Source organism: Petromyzon marinus, chromosome 12, assembly GCF_048934315.1.
Source record: "Petromyzon marinus isolate PM22_M1 ecotype Great Lakes invasive population chromosome 12, UKy_Petmar_22M1.pri1.0, whole genome shotgun sequence".
NCBI lineage: Eukaryota > Metazoa > Chordata > Hyperoartia > Petromyzontiformes > Petromyzontidae > Petromyzon > Petromyzon marinus.
This window is the reverse complement of record NC_133678.1, coordinates 2,022,036-2,040,649: the sequence shown is the minus strand read 5'-3', so window position 1 is coordinate 2,040,649 and position 18,614 is coordinate 2,022,036. Positions and strand designations below refer to the sequence as shown.

The 18,614-nt window shown below is 50.2% G+C and overlaps 1 protein-coding gene across 1 annotated transcript in view; it reads right to left on the bottom strand.

Moving 5' to 3' along the window:
* LOC116941700 (uncharacterized) overlaps window positions 1-18,337 on the bottom strand; it is a 29,188-nt gene extending 10,851 nt beyond the window's left edge. The window contains exons 1-10 of the mRNA XM_032953036.2: window positions 17,563-18,337; window positions 17,020-17,171; window positions 15,921-16,019; window positions 14,123-14,299; window positions 6,513-6,587; window positions 6,035-6,106; window positions 4,783-4,902; window positions 3,007-3,057; window positions 2,030-2,149; window positions 1,060-1,110 (exon numbers count right to left, since the gene is read on the bottom strand). Of these exons, the coding sequence (XP_032808927.2) occupies window positions 1,060-1,110; window positions 2,030-2,149; window positions 3,007-3,057; window positions 4,783-4,902; window positions 6,035-6,106; window positions 6,513-6,587; window positions 14,123-14,299; window positions 15,921-16,019; window positions 17,020-17,127 (873 nt within the window). The 5' untranslated portion in view covers window positions 17,128-17,171; window positions 17,563-18,337. The remainder of the gene's footprint in view (window positions 1-1,059; window positions 1,111-2,029; window positions 2,150-3,006; window positions 3,058-4,782; window positions 4,903-6,034; window positions 6,107-6,512; window positions 6,588-14,122; window positions 14,300-15,920; window positions 16,020-17,019; window positions 17,172-17,562) is intronic.
* Between the last annotated feature and the right edge of the window lie 277 nt (window positions 18,338-18,614).

Genomic DNA, 18,614 nt, shown 5'->3' with positions numbered 1-18,614 from the left:
CGAGAGTCTCATTTGCAAGAGTGACCGGACAGACGGTCGTTTTTATTTTTTTTATCGATACATTGCTGCATGTGGGCCTCCCAAAGGCATTACGGGTCACGGGGTTAGTTGACCATACTTCACCACGCCGGTCAGCGTGGTTTGGCGAGTGCGGTGAGCGTAGACATGGGGTCATAGAAGGTAGAGTACAACAGTGGATTGTACTGCACTGCTCTCTGCTGCCAAATTCCTATGGCAACCTTTTTGACCACGGTTGCCACCTATCCAAGATCTAGCCAGGCTCATTGCAGGTGATTTGGTCGTAGGTGTAGTTGTAGTATTATTATAATTATGATTCTATGCTTTTCTTATGGGCGATGGCAGCAATGTGGTTCAGGAGCTCGATGCCAATGTCGAGGCTGCCGGCGACGACGAGAAGTCTTCAGCAGAGAGAGAGGGAGAGAGTTTTGTGTAATTTTGCTGTTCGTCCTCCTCCACCATTGATAGAGTGCAGACTTAGAGCGGTTTACTCTACAGTTCCATCATTTGGGTGTGCATGGCCACAATCGCACAACTGTGGCTCGTCTTTAAGTTTACATTTATTTCCGTTGACAGTGCGTTCTCCTATAACACGTGCTTTTTCATAACGCGAAATGGATATAACGCAATGAATGCATTAGGGAACGATGACGCGGATGCGAATTGGAAATAACACGATCGAGTGAATGGAACTACGTCGCGCGTGAGCAGGAATAAGCGGTCGTACGGCTGCATCGGCGTAGCATCGCGCAAGGCGGGATGCTGCTGGATGCTTCTAGATGCTACCCACGTGCCTCAGTCTTTGTTCGGCCTGCGTACGCATCTCACGTGTTATCGAGGACTGTGCTTTACCCTTATATTATACATTATTTATTATCACGCGATTTTTCCATAACGCGGTGTTCTGCAGGAACGCCACAACTACCGCATGAGAACAGACAGACGATATTTATTTATTGTTAAAGGTAGCGAGCCGAGCCAGCGCAACCGACGTTCGAGGTGCAAGGGTACGTGACCGAAGCGGAGTGGCGTGGTCCTTACGGGCGACTTCTCCTGGTCCCAGCTTGGCGACCGATTGAAGCTGATGGTTGCCTGCATGGCGACAGGACAAGTCGGTAAGACGGCGACGTCTGCCCGCCTTTCATAACTCACAGAAACCACCTCCTGTCGCCCGACTCTAGCCGGTACGGAAACCAAGAGCACAAGTTACATTCGCCAGCCCGTCCGTGAGATCATCGCGTGCCAGCGGCGTAGCCGTCGAGTGTGCGGGCGGTGCAATTGCACCGAGGCCCGTGGGGCCACCGGAGGGGCCCAGGCACTGAGCGAGCTGCAAAGAAGGGGGAATATGCATGTGTGTTGAACTTCTTTCGCACCGTACGCAGCCACCCTTGCTAATCGGAGGTGCAGGGAAAGGACAACAAACTCAATGTGAAAAGTAGTTCAAAGAAATGCGTTTTCAGTTTAGATTTTCAAGTGCATAGCTCCAGTGGCTTCCTTTTATCGGAAGGAAGAGCGTTCCAGACGGCCGCAGAAGCGCATCTGAAAGCGTGTGATGTGGTGACCGTCTTTGTTCGATAGTTAGCTAAGCCGCTGCGAGGATGACCAGAGTTTGCGTGATGGTTCATTTTCCTTGACGAGATCAGCAATGCATTGTGGTTTATTTTTTGCAAGCACTTTAGTGTGTGGAATGAAGTATACAGGGGACCCCATGCTCTTTCTCATACCAGGGCCCGCGCCAACCACGCAAATGGGTAAAGAAACGTCAATTTGACATTAATCCACGCGTCATTCCAAAACACAGCTTCCCACAAGCAATCGCAAAGCGAGCGATCGGAGGTAAAACAGGCGATACCGGTGATGGAGACAGTGTCGTTGATATGGACGGCCACCCGTGGTGTGGCCCCGATTTCAATTTTCACAGCTGTGGCAAGAGACCACGCCTGGGTCCTAATAGAAGCCAGCGGTTCGGGGCTACGGCAGGGCCCCTCAGGGACAACGCGTGGCCACCTACGTATTTGGTCTCCCTGCCGCCGCTCCACGCTTGAGGCGAGACGCTCTGGGCTCGTCTCTGGGCTGTGCTTCGACTCGGGCAGCCCTCGGACGGGCCAGGCCACGCATCCCACGACGAAGCCTGAACGGGAAACAAGGAAGCCCACGGGGCCGTCTGCGACGCCCGTCACACGACACGGCACCCCCGCCCCACCGTGCTGCCTCTGCACAGCCCGCAGTCCTCACAGGACTGTGGTCGACGCGGTATTCAGGTGCAATGCTGGCAGTGCGGCAACTGTTCTGGAGTCTTCACAAGCACGCCTGGCGCCACTCCAGTGCATTCTCATCTCCCATTTACGACCCTGAGTAAGTGGTGGAAATTTCACATTCCTATGATGGGGGAAGAGTCTTTCCATAGGACAACTACTCTCGACTTATTCCCCACAAATGGGTACTTATTTTATTGACCCCGGAGGGATTGTGGGCCGAGTCAACCCCCACAACCAAGGTCAGAACTCGCAACCTTCCGATTGCCGGCCGCTTGCTCTACAGGTGAGTCACCTGGCCGGTGGATGTGCATTGGCATAACCCAGCACGCCTGGTGATGGCAGGCAGCATGGTGAGCATTGGAGGGACAAGCGTTTAGATTTTTAAGATTATTTAGCTACTATAAATGTCCAAATGATACGCCACTTTGTTGAGGCATCATTTGTGGCCAGGTCACTTCGGAAAAATAAGTTAATACCTCAGGAGGCTTTACCTGGTAAGATGGGGATGGTTTAGTTTTATTTTGTACGTTTTGGGTGATTTGTTGACCTTTCTTGCACTTTGCACTCCCATCGTGTTGTTGTTGTGTACTGTTTGTTGTTGTAACGTTCTTACCCAAGCCTACTGGACATCTGTGAAAAAGAGCTTTCTATATTCTCATCGGATTCCTCCAGAAGTAAATATATATTCTGATTCTGGTTTGTGGCAGGAGCAGAGTGGCATTGTCCTTACGGGGTTCTTGTCCTGGTCCCAGCTTGGCGGCCGGGAAAAGCTGATGGTCGCCTGGATCGTGAAGGACAGGTCAGTACACAGCAACGTCTGCCTTGCACAACTCACAGAGAAGACCTTCATCACCCAACCCAGCGTCAGCCCGCGCGTAGCTGAGCGCCAGTTACATTTGCCAGCCGGTCCGTGAGATTAGCTCATGCCAGTGGCGTAGCTTTCGGGCGTACGATGCGGTGCGGCTGCACCAGGGTCCACAGGGTACAGAGTGCAGGCATCGTGCTACAAAGAGGAGGCGAAGATAATAGAGAGGGAAGCCCCCTTTCACTCCTGGCATCAGGACCCATGCCAACCAAGCTAAGCCACTGGGTCACACAGAGCTACGCAAGTGACCACCTCAGCTCAAATGGAAGCCAGGGTTTAGCGGCTACGGCGTGGCACCTTTGGGTAACACGAGGGTTACCGTGATGTAATTTTTCATGATGCGGCGCATTAAGAAGTTTCAAGATGTTAGGTTTAGAGCGATATCAGTTTCCCATCTCTCTTGCGTGTGAAAGATGAGTTGCCCGTAACTTGTACGGCGTGTTTGTGCTCTGCCGTACGTCCAGTACGAGCAAAGATCGCTTAAACGTTAATCAACAGCATTTCCATCAACTTAAGCCTGCTGCAATTCGTCTCATCTTTGGACGTTTCCAATAAATCATGCTTATAATGAAACATGATGTCAGTTACGCAATAAATAAATAAATTTCTCTAGACTTAAATGGGCTCACGTTCAGCTGTGATGCGTCCAAACAGGAATGCATCATCGGTATATTTAATTTAAAACCCTAATAATAATAGCTCTTAAGCCACAATCATTCATCTGGAAAACATTTTTTTTTTAAACAGAGCAACAATACTAATAACTACAATTTGCAAAACGGATGACACGAGTGTCATGAACTTAACACCGTTCAACATATCGCAGTGTCGCAACAGTGAGTTAAACACGTAGAAAGCTTTCGCGACCGAAATCATCCATAATAGAGTTTTTTTGGGTTAGATCGCGTAAATATATAAATGTGTCATTGAATCTGGCTGCTGCCTGATGATGCCAGTTGTAATTACTGGCGAAACGTGGTACTCAGATTGTAAATGTAATGGCTTTGCTCTCCAACACACCGGTGTGCTGTACTAGTGACGAATTTGCACGTTGTATTGACGTGACAACCCTTACGAGTTGGTTATGTCAGGTGGTGGCGGGTTTAACGACATATTTATATATTTACGCGATCTAACCCAAAAAAAAACCTCTATTATGGTCGCAACAGTGGTTGAAATGTCCAAGTCCCAGTGTGTCCCGTATTGGTCTGGCTACAGCCCACGTCCCGCTGTGGAAACATCGCCGTGCCGTGTCGGAACGGGAACCGTTCTGAATAGTGCCGGTGGTGCACGCGCGTGTTTGGTGTTCAGAAAAAGTTCCACTATGGACAACCGACGCATTTCCACGTTTCAAGCACATCTCCAGCACCGGGTAACGCCATATTGCGGCAACCAATGGCGACATGAATCCACGCGTCATGTCAGAACATGCTTCCCACAAGCAATCGCAAAGCGAGCGGTCGGAGGTAAAACAGGCGATACCGGTGATGGAGACTGTGTCGTTGATATGGGCGGCCACCCGTGGTGTGGCCCCGATTTCAATTTTCACAGCTGTGCCAAGAGACCACGCCTGGGTCCTAATAGAAGCCAGCGGTTCGGGGCTACGGCAGGGCCCCTCAGGGACAACGCGTGGCCACCTACGTATTTGGTCTCCCTGCCGCCGCTCCACGCTTGAGGCGAGACGCTCTGGGCTCGTCTCTGGGCTGTGCTCCGACTCGGGCAGCCCTCGGACGGGCCAGGCCACGCATCCCACGACGAAGCCTGAACGGGAAACAAGGAAGCCCACGGGGCCATCTGCGACGCCCGTCACACGACACGGCACCCCCCTGCCCCACCGTGCTGCCTCTGCACAGCCCGCAGTCCTCACAGGACTGTGATCGACGCTGTATTCAGGTGCAACACTGGCAGTGCGGTAACGAGGGGCGGAGCCACAGGGGGGGCTGGGGGGGGCTCAGCCCCCCCTGAAATTTTGGGAAAGTCGGTAATCGGGATAACCGGATATCTGGCTGCCGCAAAATGCTGCAGGCTGCTACCTTGTGCTGCCCTGCAGGCTGCTTGAGCGGCAGCCTTTCGAACTTATCAAACTTTTTATTTTTAATTTGTTTTTTACCTACGTGACTTTACCGAATTAAACCTAAGAGTATGAATTCTTGCAGTCACGAAAGCTTCAAATCTAGAATTATCGAACTTATTAGCTACATCAGCGGCTCCGACCTATTAATAAACTCCGCGTTCAGATCCAATAAAATTTGTTTTATACGTTTGTGGTGCTCATTGGAAAACATTACACTGGATATCTCAGAATATTGAAGTCAGCCCCCCCAAAGTCAAAATCCTGGCTCCGCCCCTGGCGGTAACTGTTCTGGATTCTTCACAAGCACGCCTGGTGTTCAAGTGTGTACTCATTCAGGGTAAGGCGCCCTTGCATTTACAGAATAGACTGAGCATTTGAACATTTTTGTGCTTTTACCGATTAGCACGGTTGGCTACGTACGGTGCAAAAGAAGTTCAACGTACATGCATACATCAACATTTTCCCCTCGAGTATCCAATTACTGCTCACGTAATTGCCAAAGGAATGCTCGTCTCCCGTTTGCTGCCCTGATACATTTGTTGGAAATTCCACATTCCCCGGGTGGGGTTGAGTCCATTCATAAGCCACAGCGGAGGGATGATGGACTGCATCAACACCCAACCAGGATTTTTTCAATTGCAACCTTTCCTATTGCGAGCCGCTCGCCCTACCGCTCAGCCACCCAGCCGGATAACATCACCTGGGCCTGTCCCGTTACCTCCTTCCAGCGAGTCAGTGACCCTTCACGTGGCCTAAAGTGCACCTAGCCTGGCACAAGCACTGTGGTGACGTCACCGTCACTGCCGTTGCTGTAGTCACCTGGTCACTGGCTTCACACGCCACGTCTGGCAGGCTGTTCCAGTCTCGCATAGACGCTTCTCGCTCTACCACCTGGACCCCCACCCCGTGGGACAGACAGCGAGAGAGAGATGCTGACACACAATGCACTCACCACAGCGCCGGATGATTGCTAAACACGTTGCAGGTGGTGCAGTAAGCAACAGGTGAATTTAAAGTCGAGCTCTTTGTGTGTGTGTGTGTGGTGTGTGTGCGCAAGTGTGTCTGGTGACGATTATCTGAACCGGTCCTGGGCCTCCGCTAGGTCGACTCAGCCTCAAATTAGTACCTGATGCGGTGTGTAAACGTCGCAAATAGGGGAACAAAGGCAGCCGGGAATGGTGCTGGCCACCCACCCCCTCGTGCGTCGTGCCAGCCTTCATAGGTGCTCACTAACAGCACTTGCCCCAACAGTCCATTAAAGTCTATACTTTAATGGACTGATGAGTGTGGTTGGTACCTTCTGGTCGAGCAGCAGGGAGTTAACAGGGATGGCGGCAAATCTTCTATACGATGGTTTGTTGATTGTGGGGTGCTGCAACAAGACAACGATTAACAACATCATCATCATCATCACTCTCATCGCCCGTGGTTAAAAGTCGGGCGGTATTCCCCCGGTACGCACGGGTTGGCTATGTACGCACAACACGTAAGAAAACTAGATGATCGATTCTTAAATTGATTCGTGAATCGTTGCCCAGTGGTAGCAGTTAAGGTGCCTTTGCCCAAGTGTGTTGAGGTTTGTTGTCCTTGTTTGTGCACCACTGCCAGCGCAGCAGCAGCATCACCAAATAGAGCCGATCATCGATTACCCCAGCGTGAAATAATCTGCGCCGCTTCCAACATTATCCGGCTGCGGTTACCGGGCCGATCCGGCGAATCTGGAAAAAAAAACGCTCCCAAAGGTTGTGTGTGTCCCAGTCCGGCGATCGGCACCACGTACGTGACAACAACAACAACATAAAGCAGCTACGCTTGATTTCACTGTTGAATATTATATACGGTACATTATACACTACGTACAACGTAAAACAATAAATATATTGCACGTGTGTATATACATCACCCCGCACAGAGTCGTCGAGATTGGAAGTGATTAGTGCGATATAGTAAAGTCACTTTTTAAAGTTGGATCTTTATTTTTGTCTATTTTTATGTTTATTTATGCCAATTTATTCGAGTAAACACATTTAAAACACACACAAAAAAATATAACACCTACAAACACTATGTCATTCAAGCATGTGAAAGTCCGGCGCTCCCACCCCCCTGAGAACCGTCAGATTTACTGTGCGTGATAATCGATGATCTACTGTCGTTTAATTCTAGAATCTGCTCAACGATGGAAGTTACTCAAAAATTACCCTACCAATAGCCTAGAAATAAAAACCAACAAGATCATCACAAGTTCGACCTCCCTAATCGACCCAACTAAACGTCCCTCCCTAAAACCTTCTGCTGCAAGACCCCCTAGATCAGGGGTCGGGAACCTTTTTGACTAAGAGAGCCATGAAAGCAAAAAAATTGGAAATTTATTTCAGTGAGAGCCATATAATATATTTTAAAAGTGAATTCAACTAAATGTCAGTATAATAAGCCTCTGAATGTATTCTTTTAAATAATGTTGTTATAACACTCACCATTAATGCGACTTCTGGTGCTGCATGGATTTGCTGATGTCTTTGTAGTCGGGTTGGTACTTGGTGAGGTTAAGCTTCATGCAAGCGTTGAGGCTTTCATCCGTTAAACGTGATCGTAGGTTGGACTTGATGTTTTTAAGATGTGAGAATGACTGCTCACATGCATACGTAGATCCAAACATGGTCAATACAGCAATACTCACACGCTGCAGTGTGTGGTATGTGACAGGAAGCGCGTTCCAAGTTTTGAGAATCAGCTGGTCTTCGGGTTGGAGTTTTTTCATTTCTGTCCACATGTGCTTGCTCGCCAACTCCGCTTTCTGTCGTGTGATTCTTTCCAAATCTTCATTCAGTGACTTGAACTTATTCACCCACATGTCTGAGGCCTTCAGGTCAGCCACTTCTGCTTCAAAATCTCTGACGGAGACACCAGGGATGTAATTCAGGTCGGCTGTGTTCAGTGAACACTCGTTTGGATGGGTGATGAACTTAAAAAGACGAGTGTGCTCACGAAATTCTCCAAAGCGTGCTTTGAAGGACTGTAGGAGACTGGATGTGCAGCCAGCTAGCTGGTGGAGATCAAGGTTTTGAATGGGCTCACTTGCTGTGCATGCATCTTTAAATTGGCTCAGTTTTTCAAAATGTAGTAAACGACCTGTTTCAAGATCCGTGATGAAAAGCTCCAGCTTGTTTTCAAAAGCAAATACAGCTTGTTGAAGGGATAACACTATTTCCAATGCCTTGCATTTTCACGTTGAGCTGGTTCAGATGTTCAGTCAGATCTACGAGATAGTAAAACTTGAGGAGCCACTCGGTGTCGGCTAGCTCAGGATGCCCGACGCCTTTCATTTCAAGGAAAGTCCGGATTTCGTTCAGGCAAGCCGCAAAACGGCTAAGCACCTTCCCTCTTGACAACCAACGCACATTGCTGTGCAAAAGCAGACCAGGATAGTTATTTACAACTTCATCCAGCAGTGTTTTAAACTGGCGATCATTTAAGGCTCGGGCAACAATAAAGTTGATCACACGAATGACCAGCGACATCACTTCGCCAAACTGCCTGTCACACATCTGAGCACAAAGTGCCTCCTGGTGTATAATGCAATGGAAACTTAGGATGGGTCTATTTTCATGTTCACGGAGAAGCGCCACAAATCCTTTGTTTTTCCCCACCATACACGGAGCACCATCAGTACACACTGAGAGAAGTTTATCCATAGGTAGACTTTTTTCTTGAGCAAACTCCATGAAAGACTTGAATAAATCCTCACCTCTTGTGGACCCTTTTAATGGCAGAACAGCAAGACTTTCTTCGCGCAGTGTGTCACCAACAGCATATCTTGCAATCACGCTGAACTGCGACAAATGGCTCACGTCTGTTGACTCATCCAAAGCCAGAGAAAAGAACGGCGCTGCATTTATGTCCTTCACTTGCGTTTCCTCCACTTTGTTTGCCATCACGATGGTACGATCATGAACAGTTCTTGCCGACAGAGGCATGTCTTGTATCCGTTTGATTATCTTGTCTTTGTTCGGAAGATCATCAAAAAGTTCATTGGCTACATCCAGCATGAACGTTTTAGCATACTCGCCATCTGTGAATGGTTTTCCGTTCCTCACTATTGCTAAAGAACCAGCAAAGCTAGCCGAATTATAGTCACCTTGCCGGGTCCATACGCGGAGTTGCTGCTGGCTAGCTTGCACCCTGCTCAGAAGCTCTTGGCACGCTTTCTTTCTACTGTCTCCCGCAGGGTATTTTGATGCAAAGGTAGCGTGGCGCGTGTCGAAGTGCCGCTTTACATTCGACCGTTTCAACGATGTAATTTTGTCATTGCAAATTAGACGCACCGCAGAACCCGCTCTCTCCACAAAGGCGAATTCTTCGGTCCATTCGTCCTGAAATGTACGATACTCGTCGTCTTTTTTTCTTTTCGCCATCTTCTTCGTCGAAGGGTTAGCTTTGAGCTAATGACCGAGCAGACGCAGTCTCAGACTGATTCAAAAGGGGGCGTTTACCTGTTTTACCCAGCAACGGCAAACGTAGGCCAGTATCATCCAATTAAAATAATGGACAATTGCTGCTGCAGCCCTGAACAGGACATGCGTAGTGAAAAATCGATGGATGGATTAAAACAAGTGAGAATATTTTGTTTTATCTGCGAGCCATATGCAATCATCAAAAGAGCCACATCTGGCTCGCGAGCCATAGGTTCCCGACCCCTGCCCTAGATTATATGGTCTTCCCAATAAAGAAGGCACCCCACTACGACCCATCGTATCCACGATCAACTCCCCTACCTATAGACTAGCCCGTTTTCTGTCAGATACCTTGCTGCCTTTCACTGGCAAGACCGCCTCAGCAGTACTTAACTCAGCCCAATTGGTCTCTATGGTAAAAGACGTTGTACTGTCCCCTGACAATATCCTTGTCAGCTTCGATGTGGTCTCTTTGTTCACCAAGGTCCCAGTACCTGATACCATTGAAATAATTGAAAATTTGGTCCAACATGGACTAGACCCCGATACACCTGCACTGGTTAGGCACTGCCTCAACAATACCTACTTTACTTGGAATGGCTCCTTCTACAAACAAAATGAGGGTACCCCCATGGGATCCCCCTTGTCACCAGTGATAGCCAATATTTTCATGGAGAAATTTGAATCAGACGCCATCCAGACTTCCACCCTCAGACCTTCCCTGTGGAAGAGATATGTGGATGACACTTTCGTCATTTGGCCACATGGCCTCCCAACTCTGAACCTTTTCCTACACCACATCAATTCCAGACATCCCGCCATCAAATTCACCATGGAAGTGGAGAAAGATGGCAAGCTACCATTGTTAGATGTTCTGTTTGAGAGGAGACCTGATGGCTCATTGGGGCATGCTGTCTACAGGAAACCCACCCACACAGATTCCTACTTGAAACCTGATTCCCACCACCACCCAGCCCAAAATAATTCTCTCATCAAAACTTTATACCATAGGGCTCATTGCATTTCAGACCAACACCACCTGACCAGTGAATTAAAACATGTACACCTGGCCCTCAAAAGGAATGGATACTCTGACCGTACCATCCGCCAAGCTGTTTCTCCCTCCATACAGAAACAACCACTTGATACTCCGGTCAAAACCATCACACTACCATATATAGCAGGCGTTACTAAAAAGATTTCCAAAATTCTAAACAAACACAAGATCCAGGTCTGATTCAATACAGTACACAAAATTCGTGATCTGATCCCATCCGTGAAGGATGTCATTCCTGACTTACAGTACCCCGGGGTTTACAAATTGAGTTGTACCTGCGGTGATTGCTATATCGGGGAGACGAAGCGACATGTCTCTGACCGAATTCGCGAGCACAAATTAGATTTGAATCACGGCAGAACGAATTCTTCTGCCGTAGCTGATCACTGTTACAACGCTGTGGGTGATCACGATATGATTTTCTCCGATACCAAGGTTCTTTGCAAACCCACGGGTTTTTATCAGAGATTTGTTCACGAGGCAATTCAGACCTACAAACACAGACACAATTTCAACCGCGAAGATGGTTTCAAATTAAGCAACCATTGTAAAGATGTTCTAAATCGAACCAAACATTAAACTAATTTTCAATGGTACAGTATATTTTTCAACTAGTGGTAACCCAAACTTTCGCAGCTCTTAAAAATTCCCTTTTCACACCATCAATAGGTAAACTCCCCCTTCCCCCCCGCGCCGCTTGTGTTGTGGCCAAAACGTCGTCATTTTTGTTGTTTTATTTTTTACCTACGTGACTTTACCGAATAGAACCAAAGAGTACTGTCGTTTAACTTCAAACTGCGATTGTTCGTCTTCCACATACAGAGAGCCGCTGGTGAGCTCATCTTCGTCATGCTGTCTACAGCAGCCGTGGGTTGCTGGTGGTGGTTGGCAGTGCTGTTGGGTGGTTGCTGAGGTGGTAGCATTCATCTCAAGTGGGGCCTTTTTTACGCAATTATTATTGTACATGCATTTCTGATGAAAATGAGTCATCATCAAGTCAGCAACGATACTTTACGGAGCTACAAAATGTCCCGGTTTTGACCAGGACAGCCCTGGAATTGGCAAGGCTGTCCTGATGTCCAAAATAATTTTGTCCCGTTTTTTCCCCCCTCCACAATTTAGAAACAAGGCATTACGATTATTTAGATTATTTTAGTGCTATAAATGTCATAATGATGGGCCACATTGCTGAGCTTTCGTCTGTGCCAGGTCGCTTCTGTAAAATAAGTCAATATCTCAGTGAGCTTTTCCTGGTAGCATGGGTATAGTTTAGTTTCATTTGTATGTGTTTGGGTGTCTTGTTTCCTCCAGTATAAATAAATATTCAGATTCTGATAATTTTTTTCACTTCATGTCCTCGACTCACGATACAGGCTGGGGGACGGTGCTAGCTGAGTAGTGGGCGGTGCTAGCTGAGTAGTGGGTGGTGGTAGCTGAGTAGTGGGCGGTACTAGCTGAGTAGTGGGTGGTGCTATCTGAGTAGTAGATGGTGCTAGCTGAATCGTGGGCAGGACTACATAACGAGTAGGTGGTGGTAGCAGAGGAGTAGGTGGGGGCCTATGGGCCATCATCAGGAGGCCCTCCATAATAGAGGTTTCTGGGTTAGAGCGCGTCAAATGCGTTGTTAAACCCGCCACCACCCGACACAGCCAATTAGTGAGGTTTGTCACGTAAACAAAACCTGCAATTTGTGATTAGTACAGCACACTGGTGTACTGGAGAGTAAGCCCACAACATTTATAATTCGAGTACTCGAATTAAGTACAGTGTACTCAATCTAGTAAGGAAGGCCTACTTGTTAAACTGATCAGGAGGCCCTCACTGTGTGTGCAGGGGGCTAGTCATTGAGTGGGTGTGGCTATGTGAAAGTGGGCAGACCTGATGGAAGGCAGCTCAATGTGCAGCATATGGCCCGGTTGAGCCGCCCAGAGATTCGGCGGCCTGAATACTCCGCGTGTTTACAGCACAGCACGCGGGACAGCTGCCGTGCATGCCGTTGCTTAGATCACACGACAGCTGCCTGCCCTGTTTGCTTGCGTGTATGTATAGAGGCGCAAGCCACGCATCAGAATGTTAACTGCACAAATGGAAAACCGCTTCAAATTATTTTTTTAGTCCCGTGAATGAACTACACATTTAAAGCAATGGCATTTCTGGGAAGCTCACCCACTTCTACATAGGCACACCCACTCAATAGTTAGTCTACCAGACGGTCACCACATCACACGCTTTCACATGCTCTTCTGGGGCCGTCTGGAATGCTCTGCCTTCCGATATGAGGAAGCCACTGCAGCTATGCACTTTAAATCTAGATTGAAAACTCATATATTTAGAACTGCTTTTTGTGTTTTGTTCGTAGTCCTTCCCAACACCTTTGATTAGCACGGTTGACTACGTACGGTGTGAAAAAATTTCAATATACAATAACTAGCCCCACACACACAGTGAGTCGCCTCCCTCCTTCTGATACAGGCCGCACCCACTTGCTCAGGTACTCCCGCCCACTTGCTCAGGTACCCCCGCCCACTACTCAGGTACCCCCGCCCACTACTCAGGTAGCCCCGCCCACTACTCAGGTAGCTATCGCCCACTATTCAGGTAAACTCTCCCACTATTCATGTAACCCCGCCCACTGTTCGTGATACCCCGCCCACTACTCGGTAGCCTCCGCCCACTATTCGGGTAGCCCCACCCACTACTCAGGGAGCCCTGCCCTTTGCCCGTATCACATGAGTCAAGCGTGCGGCCAGCACATTTTGAACAAGGACACAATCCAAATCCGGGACGCTTGCTCGCTGTAGTTTATGGCGACACGTGGGCAGGGGCGCGCCGCCGCTGGCAGCTTGCCTTGCTTAAATCACGCGACAGTCGCCTGCCCCGGTACGCCTGCATGCGCGCACGCAGACTCATATGCTGCGCCCCCCATACTATTAACCCATCGGTGGTCAGGGGCGAAAGCCACTTGCAGATTCACGAGCAGTGTAGGTGCCGTGCATGGAGACGGGTCGAAGCAGGCGACGAGCGCCGGGTGTCGCGTGGCGGTGGAAAACCCGGGGCTTGAATTCTCACCAAATATTTTCCAGGTTGGCCGGGGCGGTGATCAATGGCCATGGCCACAGATTGTACACTTGATGAGATGCGCTGCCTTATGAAATATTTTGCTCAAGATCCAGCTGAAATTATGCCGTGGATGCAGCTGTCAAAGTGTGCGGGTGGTGCAACTGCACGTGGACCCGATGGACCAGCGGGGCCCAGGGGCTGGGCTATGAAGACGAAGTGGACATTTTACAGGAGGCCTCATTTCATTCGTGTCGCCAGAGACCATGCCAACCACGCTATGCGCTACCATTGCACTGCGTGTAGCCACTGCTGGGCTGGGTGTGGGGAACTACGCACCTCTGGATCCACGTCGTCCTCTCCGCGGTGACGGAGCAGCGAGTGAACCTCAGAGCTCTCCGCGGCTGCCCCCGGACCGCCCGCCGTCCCCCTGTGCCCCCAGTCTCTCTCGTCCGTGGTCTCGGCGGAGGGCTCCCCCGTGTAGCTGAGTGCAGCCTGGCGGGCCCTGCTGTCGGGCTTCACTCACAAAGGACACGGCGATGCGGTTATCTGCAGCGTCAAGTCAACGCGTTCGCACGGCATTCATACCAATGGGAAGGTCTCACTTTCCAACATTCGGTCGTTGGCTGTTTTGGCACCCACCCTGAAATTACCCAACTGGGATTACACAAAGCAACGTTCGCCCTCCCCCCTACTACAAAAAAATACTTGGCAAGGATATTCCTTAAAAAACAATGTCATGGGACGAAGTGAGACATTCCTGGGTAAAAGAACACGTAACAATGTGATCATACTTCTGAGTTACGTGCACCATTATTTCGCCTGGTCCAGTAAGCTTTATAACGCGCATTATATATGTCGGAAATCGGAAGGAATGTTCGATCGAGAACTTGGAGGCGTGAGGCCAGAGCTCAAAGTCTCTCGTACACCAGTCTGAACAGGTGAGACCCTGAACAGACTATGGCCTCAACGCGTGAGGGCCTGGACATGTAAGTGCCTTAATAGGTGAGAGCCTGGACAGCTGGGAGCCTGAACAGGCGAGGGTGAGAGCCTTGAGCTGCTGCTTAAAGGTGGATGATGGTGTTTGGCTGCTGCTCGCTGCTGCTGCTGCTCGCTGCTGCTGCTGGCTGCTGCTGCTTGCTGCTGCTGGCTGCTGCTGGCTGCTGCTGCTGCTGCTCGCTGCTGCTGCTGCTGCTCGCTGCTCGCTGCTGCTGCTGGCTGCTGCTGCTCGCTGCTGCTGGCTGCTGCTGCTCGCTGCTTGCTGCTGCTGGCTGCTACTGCTGCTGCTGCTGGTTGCTGCTGCTGCTCGCTGCTGCTGGCTGCTACTGCTGGCTGCTGCTGCTACTGGCTGCTGCTGCTCGCTGCTGCTCGCTGCTGCTGCTGTTGGGTGCTGCTGCTGCTGGCTGCTGCTGCTGGCTGCTGCTGCTCGCTGCTGCTGGCTCCTGCTGCTGTGCAGTGGGGGAGAGCTCTAGATAGCTGCTGGTGCAGCTGCGGGGATTATGAAATCATCGTTTTGTGAAGGGCAGAATTTAGCTATTCATCTTTCATTCTTGACATCTGAAACTTCTCTTCCTGTGCTATGAGAAGCATTTGCAATAGGGAACTGCATAAAAAAAAACCCACCACTATTTTTTATGATTCTGTCTACACCATGTTTTTCGGATCATTTTTTTCCCCCATAAGGGCCACCGTTTGTGAATCATCATCTTCACCTTTGCTGCTTTCATGCTCCCAGTCCTCCCACTTCTCGCTATGACATCTGCACTACCGTGAGGGGAAATATACACAACCATACTTCACCACGCTGGTCATTGAAAGTTTCCCATTACCCGGTTTCAAGTTAATTTGTTAGCTAGTTACCCATTACCTTGGTTCAGTTACCCTATAATTAATATGTTGTATGATTTCCTGTTTACCAATCACATCGTTATCCGTTCCCATGTTGCTAGTTTATTATTGCCTGTTTTGCCGATCACCTGGTTGTCCGATCCACTAATTGCTAGTTTATCCGTTACCCCATTGCCTGGTTCTCTGGTTTACCAGGATCACGATTATTACTTGGCACCAAGTGATTTGCCTCTTTTCCCAATCCACTCGGTTTTTACGATGTTTGTGTCTGGCCGGTTTGCCACATCACCTGCTCGCCTGTGGCCCAGCCGCCCGAGTGAGGATGGTAGTCCTCCTCCCCACGCTCCTGGATGGAGCCGATGACCGGCGCAGTTCTGGCCGACCTCACCTGTGGACACAACAACGCGGCCCCCACCTCGTCAACATCATCCCGCGATGGGGCGGGGGGGGGCTGCGATGGAAAGATGTTAACCACCTCGCCTGGTATACAGGAGGTCGTGGGTTCGATCCAGACCCTGACGTCTGCTGCTGTATATTTGGAGTTTGTGTGTTTCTCTCCCCGTGGTTGCGTGGATTTTCTCCGGGACCTCCGGGTTTTCCCTCCACATTTAGAATCAATAACACGCGTTTAGAGTATTTGATTGCTTTACATTTCCACACGATAAGCGACTTTGTTGAGCCATTTGTGGCCAGGTCGTTTCTGAAACAGAACTACATAGCTCAGTGGGCCTTACCTGGTAAAATTAAAAAGTAAAATGTTTTCATAGTTTAGATAAGCACATCGTGTGGTCTGCGACGTACCATTTTATTTTGAAAATATTTAATCGCCGATTAAAACATGTTTATGAAATGATAAACACATAATATGTTCTCAATAAATACCCATTTATCTATTGCATTAATGATTTGTGGAATGTGTTTGAAAGATCATTGATGGCACGGCATTTACAATGACAAAACCATTGTAGTAGCCGTTGCTTTAAATGATGTACTGTTGTTGATATGAACGTTATAATTATTATTTTTTTAATTTGCCTTTTAAGGCCACAGTGTTATTATCGACGAATGTGTCAAGTTTATTTTCGTTAACTCTGCTTGTGCACCGCTGCCAACGCAGCAGCAGCATCACCAGATTACATGTCCGTTACGAGCGTCAGAGATTGTAAAGTTCCCATGATGAGTGAACTGCAGCTGACGAACGTTTTAAGTACATCCCCATTCGTACGCGATGTACAACAAAGCGTAAAAAAATACGATATAAATACGAACAGAAACAATGTTATCTGGAGCCGATATCGCGATAATCGTCACGTCGTGAACATTTTATATCGCCGGCAAGCACACGCCCCGGGTGGGAGGATCGGCGGATGGTGGCGTGGGGCTCTCACCGTGAAACGCGCCTGCCGGCTCCTGGTCATTGCCGTGGTGTCCGATCGCGCCTCGCCATCACCGCCTCTAGGGTCTCGAGAACCCCCCTCCGTGGCTGCCCCCTCCATGGTTTCCCCCCCCCACCGCCCGCTTACGCCACACCGGTATTCCCCTGGGGGGAGGGAGGGGGGCGAGTTACAACAACACACCGAGAAGAAGAGACACTCACGCGCAATTACTGTGAAGCGATTAGCGGACTAAGCAAGCGGTTAGCGGCGCACTGCGCCCTGCGAACCCAGCCACCTGAGCTAGATTCCTTGGCCACGGCTAACATCGGTGGCGAGTGATATCTGAACCGGTTCGGACCCCCCCCCCCTCTCCCCCAGCTCCATCCACTCCCAATCCACCCCTCCTGTCACGAACCCGTATTGACCAGCATGGTGAAGTATGGTCGAACAACCCCACAAGTATCAACCCACACATGGGGGGGGGGCGAGACCTTCATCCAGCAGTGGATCGATAAAGGTCGTGATAGACAGGCAAGCGCGAAACACGGAGCAAACCTGAGACGATGGCGACGACTGCGTTCCGAAAGGTCTCCTCCCCTCTCCGTCTCTCACGCCACTAGCCCTGGCATAGCAGGGACGCCGTAGCAGCTGTAGCGCCAGCAGCAGCACGTCACAACTCCACAACTATCGCCATCATCATCACCGTCGTCACCAACATCACCTCGCGTGCCTCTTCAAATCTCCCACGGCTCCACAAGGACACGGGCGGTAACGGCGGTGGCCGCGCGTGGAACTTTCGCCGGGGGAGGGACACGCCTGGTCGTGGGGGGGGGGGCCCTGGGGTGGTGGGGGGGGCCTTTGGCCGCTTTGGCCGCTCTGGCCCCGGCCGCCGCGGTGCGCGGTGGGGGAGGTGGAGAGACGGTCCAGTGGCGGGGTGCGTCCGCTCGCTTGCCCGTGGGCCCACATTCCCGGCTATCTATAGCAGCTATAAATACGAGCTGCGGGAGAGGGGAGGAGGAGGAGAGCCTCGCACGCCCTCCTCCTCCTCCAGCGCCGCGTGCCACTGGCATCTCTCAACTGCCAGCGCGCGCCAAGTTCAGCGCGGTGCCTCTCCGTATCTCCCCGCCTCCAGATTCGCCGCCGCGTTGCCCCTCTCCCCACCACCACCATCTCCGTTGGACTCGACGAGACCCTTGGGAGCGAACGGCTTCCCCGTGGTCGGACCGAGTCGGGCCAGGAAAAGGTGGAGACGGGAGGCATCTGAGGTCCGGTCACAGCCCCGATGTTGTTGGCAAGGTTGAGTCAGCGGCGCCAGATTTTTTTTTATGTTTTGGCGTCCTCGAGTCTAGTGGACGAGTGGCGTCTCGGAAAGCATCCGCTGGAGGTTTTAAAAATAAAAAATAAACCGAAGGGAGGGAACAAAAACAAATCCACGCGCATACCCACTGGGTTGTAATCTTTAACGCGCCGCAGAAAGCGGGTGTGTCCATCGCGTCCTGCCCTGCGCCGAGAAGCTGAGACCAGGGGGCTTGCTGGGAGAGATGCTCTGCAGGGGAGGGCGCCGGTAACGCTTTAGTCCATGTGGTCGATGCTCTGTAGGCGAAGTG